Source organism: Physeter macrocephalus, chromosome 14 (genome assembly GCF_002837175.3).
Source record: "Physeter macrocephalus isolate SW-GA chromosome 14, ASM283717v5, whole genome shotgun sequence".
Lineage (NCBI taxonomy): Eukaryota > Metazoa > Chordata > Mammalia > Artiodactyla > Physeteridae > Physeter > Physeter macrocephalus.
Genome location: NC_041227.1, coordinates 95,432,323 through 95,440,439, shown reverse-complemented (window position 1 = coordinate 95,440,439; position 8,117 = coordinate 95,432,323). Strand labels below are relative to the sequence as shown.

Genomic DNA, 8,117 nt, shown 5'->3' with positions numbered 1-8,117 from the left:
GTCCGCCTGCCGATGCAGGGGACGCGGGTTCGTGCCCCAGTCCGGGAGGATCCCACATGCCGCGGAGTGGCTGGGCCCGTGAGCCATGGCCGCTGAGCCTGCGCGTCCGGAGCCTGTGCTCCGCAACGGGAGAGGCCGCGACAGTGAGAGGCCCGCGTACCGCAAAAAAAAAAAAAAAAAAAAATGTTAGCTCTGTTGGAGGAAATATAAATATATACAAGTTCCTCCTTAAAGCTCTCTTCTCTTAAAAACCTATTCCTAGTTAAAATATCACTTAACTGAATAAGACCGAGGCTACCATAAACACTAAATTAAAATTCAGTTATTTACATTTAAAACAAAGCCCAAATTACCACTCTTTTTAGCCAGTCTACCTTTGAACCAGGAATCATATGAAAAACATTCCATCAATGACTCACTGTGTGCTTCTAACTGTGTTGGGCCCTGGGGTGACTATTAGGAGAATTCTAACAGCGGCTTTTAAGAAAGTTTATACTCTATTTGATAAAAAGATTAAAAAAAAATGCTAAACTATGTTCAACCTACCCTCCCAAAGGGAGACATGTTAAAGGGGGGTTCTGTAGAACCCCAGGTGACAAGCACACCAAGAAGGGAGGCTGCAGTGAGTTTAGTCTAAAAAGACTTCGTGGGAAAAATGAAGCTTGAGCTGCCCATTTAAGTGTGGACAGGAATTTTAAAAAGATAAAGGAGGAATTAAAGCATTTAGGCAGGGGCTGGTGTAAACAAAGGCTGAGAAGCAGGAATAAGCTTGACATACACAGAAGAGACTAAGCCAGCTTGCCTGGAACACAGGTGCACACTGAGGCATAATGAGAAAACGTTAGGTAAATTAAGTGGGGTCAGCTCCCGATAGACTGTTGTGGCATAGGTAGATGCTGTTAAAGTATTAAAATCATTGAATACTTAAACTACAAAGAAATCTTACAGATTTTCTAGTCAATTCCAACAGATGAGGGAATCTAGGATCCACAGAGATCTAATGGCTAGCATAAGGACTGAGGCTGTAAATAGCAGAACAAAACTCAGACTCTCATTTAGGAACCGCAGTTCAACAATGGGCAGCATGCTATGATAGAGAAAGCACAAGGATTGATGAGAACATCAACATATAAGGATCTGCAAGCGTACATCCAAGACAGTATTGTGTCTTGGGAATTCAAGGAGACTGATTTCCAGGGGTAACGGAACACCAGAGAGGCATTACAGTTGATCAGAAAACCACTGTTTTGCCAGAAGGAATCACTTTCTGGAAAGAAGCAATCCAGAAGGAAAGCAGAGGCAAAAGCTAGTTTTCAGAGAGTTATGAAGGATATAGGTGGATAAACAGTAGAGGCAGCAGGTATCTGGCAACAAAGGAAGAAAAAGACTGATCTATACACAGAAAGCTACAGGACAAAGTAAATGTTTAAAAGAAAAAAAAAATCTAAGTAAGTTTGAAGGTGAAAAGGAAGGCACTCACATAAAGAAAGACTGAATTAGATGCTAGATAAGGTGGGGGGAGTGAGGGAACACAGAGAACTAATGGAGGACCAGTTGGAAATTGTTTTTAAAAGATGAGTTCCAGAGTAAAGAATAAGCATTTTTTTCTCACTCACCAGAACATACCCCTTGTCAAAAGAATATTCATTTTCAACTACTTATAAGGCCTTACAAATGCAGACCACGCTTTAAGAACAAAGCTAAGGAGATATTTTTTTAAATCCAAAACAACTTTAAAGTTTTACAAATGTATCTGGCCAATTAACATGTAGCTTGTAACTTCAAAGACACTTGCCAATCATTCTATAATGTGAGTTTTCTACCACATATTCGAAGCACATTCCGATTAGCATTCAATTTACAACAACAAATAATGCTATTATTAAAAATAAAAAATCAGGGTTTACCCTCTAATATGTTCTTTAAAATGTTATTTTTTGGCTTTTTATATACCATTTTTACTTGACCAGATATGGAAAATGTAAGTGCTTAAGTGAACATATTTACAACAAATCATTTGGTGATATCTTCTCTCAATTTCTTAAAACAAAAACCTTCGTATGACCAGTTTTCCTATACTCCTTTTCAGGAACAAAGTCCTACAGAGGCTGGTAGGGCATATGGAGCTAGGTGAGGCATGTAAGAAGGTTCTCCCTCTCATTTAAGTAACCTGGATAATGAGTCACAAATTAAAGCTGCACACCTAAAATTTGCCATTTTCAATTTAGAAACTTACCACTCAGCACCATAAAGGCAGGTTAAGAAGAAGCAGAAGATATAACTTATCCATTCAGCTTTCTAGCTGTCCACCTTCACAACTCCCATCCCTAATCAAGGAAGTACTTACTTTTTGTTTGTTTGTTTTTGTTTTAGCAGCGCTGTGCATGCGGATCTTCCCTGACCAGGGATCAAACCCATCCCTGACCAGGGATCAAACCCGCATGCCCTGCAGTGGACGCACGGAGTCTTAACCACTGGACTGCCAGGGAAGTCCAGTACTTACTTTTCAAATTGTTAAGAATTGTTCAACTTAGGCCATAAATATTAGGTTTAGTTGCAATACCAGCAGGTTACAGGAATTTTATTTTACCCCCTTGGAAACAAGGACCTGAGCTCAAAATGTCAAGATGGAACACTACCACTTGCTTAAACTGGGTCTACTGCACCAAGTTGCTGTGCAATACCCACCAGAGTACAATACGTCATCAGCAGCGGCTAGTAATGCATTTCTACTTTAATCACCACAAATATTAGAAGTCCAACCAACACATCAATTCAATCATAAATAGAGCTGCCATCTTTAGACATGCACATGCTCTCTGCCTCATGTCTTAGCTATAATAAAAGGACGCAGCCCACCTCCCCCTGGACCCAGTGAAACAAATTACAGTCAATACATCCAAAATTTAAAACTTTTAGACATAGTTGAAATGCTTAAGACTCTCATACAAATATCTCTCACTACATGCAGGTTGTTTTCCCCCGTAAATAAAAAGGTAAATTCTTCTCTCCTAACTATACTTTTGGATTATTAAAACAAATCCTATGGGATACTTATCAGAAAAAATATTCCTGATTGTCCAGCATTCAATGCTTTTCATACCGAGGCTCTTATTATTAGGTCTGCTATGTGACCTTGGAAAGTCATTTAACCACTCTGAGCCTTAGTTTTCTTGCTTTCCAACCTCAAGGTAAACTCTAATTTGAATTAAACGTTTATTACTTCTATAATAAGTTAATGTATATAAATGCCTTATGTTAAACACCTAAACTCTTATACTTTTACATCTCAAAGTCAGTGGGCTTTAACCTTGTAAGAGAAAAATGTGAGGAATAATTTGTCCTATGGATCTTTCTCTTAATTACAACCTAAGGAATATATTTTTTTAATGCTTCTGTTTAAAATTCTTACATCCTTACTTTTTAACAGATGGTGGTGAGTTTGATTCCACAATATTCATAACAAAGCAAACAACAAAGCCTAAGGTCTTTTAACTCTGGGGACAAAAAGAAGGAAAAATTTACTTGCATTACTGGGCATATAATCAAAATCATTCCTCTTTTAAAATATAGAAAACTATGTTTGTCGTATGTGGCAGAGAAGCCTAAAGATCAACAGGTAAGAAGTGAAGAAATAAAGTTTAAAAACTGGAAAAAAGGGCTTCCCTGGTGGCGCAGTGGTTGACAGTCCGCCTGCCGATGCAGGGGACACAGGTTCGTGCCCCGGTCCGGGAAGATCCCACATGCCACGGAGCGGCTGGGCCCGTGAGCCATGGCCGCTGAGCCTGCGCGTCCGGAGCCTGTGCTTCGCAACGGGAGAGGCCATAACAGTGAGAGGCCCGCGTACAGCAAAAAAAAAAAAAAAAAAAAAAAACTGGAAAAAATTTTTAACTAAAAAAAAACTGGAAACTACAGTCGTGGTGTGAATCCATCAAATTCCCGCACCCAGATTAAACTGTCCACAGAGATCAGCTTTGGGGTTCTTCTGTGTGTCTTTTAAATCCTTTTTTAAAATTACACAGAGAAAGTCTTTTCTTTCAAGTTGTAAATCTAAGGCTCTATCAATAATACAATCCAATATATGCAGTAACATTTCACTTCCTCAAACAGATTAGTAGCACAGTCGTTTAGATACTTTTTGGTCTGGAAGCATAAGGATGTGTGAAAGAACTTCAAGTCTCTGACGGCTTCATAATTCTATTTTACCTAAGTAGTTTCTTCTCAAATTTCTTCCCAATTCCTCTGCCTATTCCCAAATATCTTTCAGATAAGGTCAGAAACACTATGAGTCCCATAAGAAAATGTTTATGGATCAAATAAAAGTGGAGCCCTCCCCCCATTCAGCTCCCATAATCAGTTTCATGATTATATCCAGTAAACAAAATAGATTGACTCAATCTCAAATACTTCCCTCATCACAGGAAGCCCATGGTAGAACTGCAGCTGCAAAAAAGCATCCCTTTAAACGATCCCCAACTACCTACAGCAACACAAAGTTAAACTAAATCCTACTGACAAAAGGCTCCGGGTGCATTCATTCAGATCAGCCCCAGGATTTAGAGTCTGAAGCTCAGGGAATAAAAAGGCACCTCTCCAAGCTATGAAACTTTTTTTTTCCATCTCAAATATTCTCAATGAAAGTTCTCTTGTCAGCTAAGAGGTGAGAGTTTAAAAAAACAACAAAACACTAGCAGAATTAACGGCTTCAGGACCACTTCCCAGCTGTCTTTGCTCTCGGTTGTCAGTGGCTCAGATGCAATTTCCCACTTTGCTTTCACTCTTCTCCCCTTAATCCCCAAGAGTCCCACTATAGAAAGCAACATTCACATTCTCAGATCGCTGGCAAAAAATAAAGGGGGAAACTGCACTACCAAGGAAGAGGAGAAAAAAAAAAAAGGAAAAATATTTCAGAAGCAGGAGGGAACCAGAACCATGGTTTCCACTGCAAACGGCAATGTAAAAGCCAGTCTTGTCTTATCAGGGTATGGGGGGACGCCCGTGTGGGGCATCAAAAAGACGTGCAGTCTGTGTGCACTTGGAGCTCTCCGGGCGGGCTGAGACGACGGAGCAGAAAGTAACAAAACCTGTGCTTTCCCTGCTTTCTTCTACTCTTCCCCCTCCAAGAGAGGAAGCTGAAGAAACTGGGGGAGGGGCGGGATGTTATCGTTCTCCCATTGGGGGTACACAAGACGGGCCTTGGGGGTTCCTTCAGTTACTCACCCCCAGTTAGGAGATCCACTGAGGGAAGAGGAAAGCCCTAAATGTTACCCACCTCCGTTCACAAAAAAATAGTAAGTGGGGGGGATGATTAAATCCACATGGAGAGCCCCTGAAAGCGTCCCCAGGTCACTCATCCCTATTAGCAAGCGGAAGGGCTTGGATAAAGGGGATGGAGGGTCGGAGGGGTGGTCAGGGAAAAGGCCCCACCCCCGACTTAGGAGGGAAGGGGAGCTCGAGCCACCAGCTGTCCCCTCCTTGCCGCACCTCCCCCCTAGGCCACCCCCAATTATCCCCCCAGTCTTTCCTCTAGAGCCCGAGGCGGCCGCGGGGGAGGCGGCCGCTCCTTCCTCCCCTCACCCACTCCGTCCCCACCCCCGCTCCGCTCCCACCTCCCGCCGGCCAAGGGCCCGTTACCTGCTCGTCGAAGCGGCTGACCACGGCCTGGACCCATTCCACCGGCCTGTGCGCGGCCATGTCCTCCCCGCGGCCGGGGGGCGGCGGAGGGACCGGGCGGCCGGCGCCCAGGGCCGGGAAGAGGGCGGGGAGCGGGGGCTGAGGTGAGGGGAGAGGCGAAGAGAGGGTCTGAGGAGTGCAGGCGCCGAACGTTCCCACGGGGGTGGGGATGGGTGGCCGGCGCCCGGCCGGGAGGGGGAGAGGGGAAGGGGGCGTTGGCGAGGAGGCTGGGGGGAGGGGGACGGGGGAGGGGGACTCGGGGAGGGGAGGGGGCCTCCTGGTCGCTCTCCCCACTAGCGCCGTCTCCCCACAGCCATCACAGTCCGAGACGCCGCCATGACACCCCACCGGAAGTGGGATCCTTTCCACGGCCCGGGGAGAGGGAGAGCGAGCGAGCTTGAGATTGAGAGCGCGGCTGGGAAAGGGGAGGGGGAAGCGAGAGGAAAGGAGGCCTGCCGCGCATGCGCCCGCTCCGGCCGGTTTCATTAATGAAAAAGCGAGTCCTCCTGGAGGTGACGTCACCTAACTCCTCCGGGCCCCGAGGCGCGCGTCCCTCAACGCCGCCGGGCTCACCTCGACCGGTCTCTGGTTGTAGCCGGAGAGAGTCCGAGCCGACCCTCAAGCGTCCGCTCCCATCCCACCACCACCTCAGACTCCCCGTCCCCCGCCAGCCTCCGAGTTTGGATTGCTCCCCAGGTTGGAAGTTAGGGCGCCCTGGGGCTAGCATTTCTCCCTGCACACAGATCTCTGCGGCTGATTTCTGGGGAGCTATGCTCTGCCTTAAGCTCTCTCAAAAAATAAGGCACACAACCTCAGGTTTCCAGGTTCTTCGTAACTACTATAGCCTGCTGAGTAACAGGAAAAAGTAAGGCCAAGGGAGATTCGGTGATTTTTTCTTTTTAAACGTTCTCTTAAATCCCAATGCTAGACCCAATGGCAAAGTACTCAGACTCCGGAATCCCAGTCGACTTCCTCTGCTGAACTGATAGGCACCCGAGTTAAAAAAACTTTTGCGCAGTTGATAATAGATTCAAGTTTCACCATCCTCAAAAAGCCTTTAAGGGCTTGGCATACATTATTAATTCAACACATTCATCCTCTCATTTAACTCTTTCAACGAGGCTTTCCAATAGGTATCATTACCCTCATGTAATGAGGCTGGGTCACAAGAGGTTCTGTGACTTGGCTGAAGTCAGAGTTGGTTGGTAGGTGTCAGAGTCAGGATGCAAACCCAGGTGGTTTGACCCCAAAGACAATAGAGACAGATTGTGGCTCTTCTGAAACAAAGGCGTTCCCTGTGCCCCCAATACCAGAGTTGAAATGATTTTGTGTGGAATCGGGTCATGATGGTTTTCCAGGTTTACATCCAAAACAATGGATGATCTATCTATATCTAACGTGAACTTTGGAATGTGTTATTTTAAATTTCATCTTCCTCAATACACTTTACTTAGGCTAATGTTAAAGTGAGTTTACACATTCTGAGCACATACTAATGAAGAGCCAGTGAGGCCACATAGCAGGATACTAACTGGGTGACGAGGTAGAGCAAAACCAGAATTTTAATTTTACCACAGAAAACCCACAAAGCCAATAGCACTTATACAGAGAGCTATATCTGTAAGAGAAGTTTCCAGTCTCTGCCGGCTGGTGACTGTCCAAAATACATATTAAGTTAATTAATATTTCATTCCAATAGAACAAGAGGACAGAGTCTGGACGGTTCTTTTGTCCATTCTTTAAGGATGCAACATGAATACTGACTAATTTCTTTTAGATGATGTCAGAAATGATGCTGACAGTATTGAAGAAAAGGATGAATATTAAACCAATGTCCATCTATGCCTTCCCCAATTAGGACCACCGAAAAGCTCTCATTCATATGCCCACGAAGTATCCCAGGGCCTCTACTTCGGGGCCAAACTTCCAGACCCACAATCTATCTTTCCTTTTCTCATACTTCCTCTGAAAGTCCCTGATTACTTTCCTGTTGGCATGGCTTTTTGCCTGTCCATTCCTCTCATCTTTGCTAGACTGGATGTAACTGCCCAAACTCTTGGCTCCCTTGCCTCCAGTGACATTTCATTGCCAAGGTCCCTCTGTGCTTCCCTTTCCTCTCCTTCTCTGGTTCCCCTAATTCCCCATTCCTCTCTAACTCTATGGTAAGACACCCAAACTTCAGGCCTTTGCCCTCTGCTCATCTTGCTTTATGCAGGTTCCAGCCAGCATGTCATTAATTTATCCTAATCAGCACTTGTTGTCCCCGGGGCCTCCCCTGAGTGCCAAGCCACTCATTACAATTGGAGGTCTAGACTTCACTCCAAACTTCCTCTCCAATCAAATTCATTCAATTCCACTGAACCGATATTAAGTGCCCAAACACCTATTATATATATCACGCACAGTATAGCAGGAATTCTAAACAAAAATGCCAAAGAAGTTCA

At 44.7% G+C, this 8,117-nt stretch overlaps 1 protein-coding gene across 6 annotated transcripts in view; it reads right to left on the bottom strand.

Moving 5' to 3' along the window:
* The window catches only part of NF1 (neurofibromin 1), a 276,759-nt gene extending 270,687 nt beyond the window's left edge, over positions 1-6,072 (bottom strand). For 3 of the 6 annotated variants that reach the window (XM_028498988.2, XM_024127722.3, XM_028498995.2), the window contains exon 1: positions 5,635-5,907. In XM_028498988.2, coding sequence (XP_028354789.1) covers positions 5,635-5,694 — 60 coding nt within the window. In that variant the 5' untranslated portion in view covers positions 5,695-5,907. Of the gene's footprint in view, positions 1-5,634 lie in introns of all 6 variants that reach the window. The other 3 variants (XM_024127724.3, XM_024127726.3, XM_028498997.2) reach the window with 2 other exon arrangements.
* Positions 6,073-8,117: the final 2,045 nt, after the last annotated feature.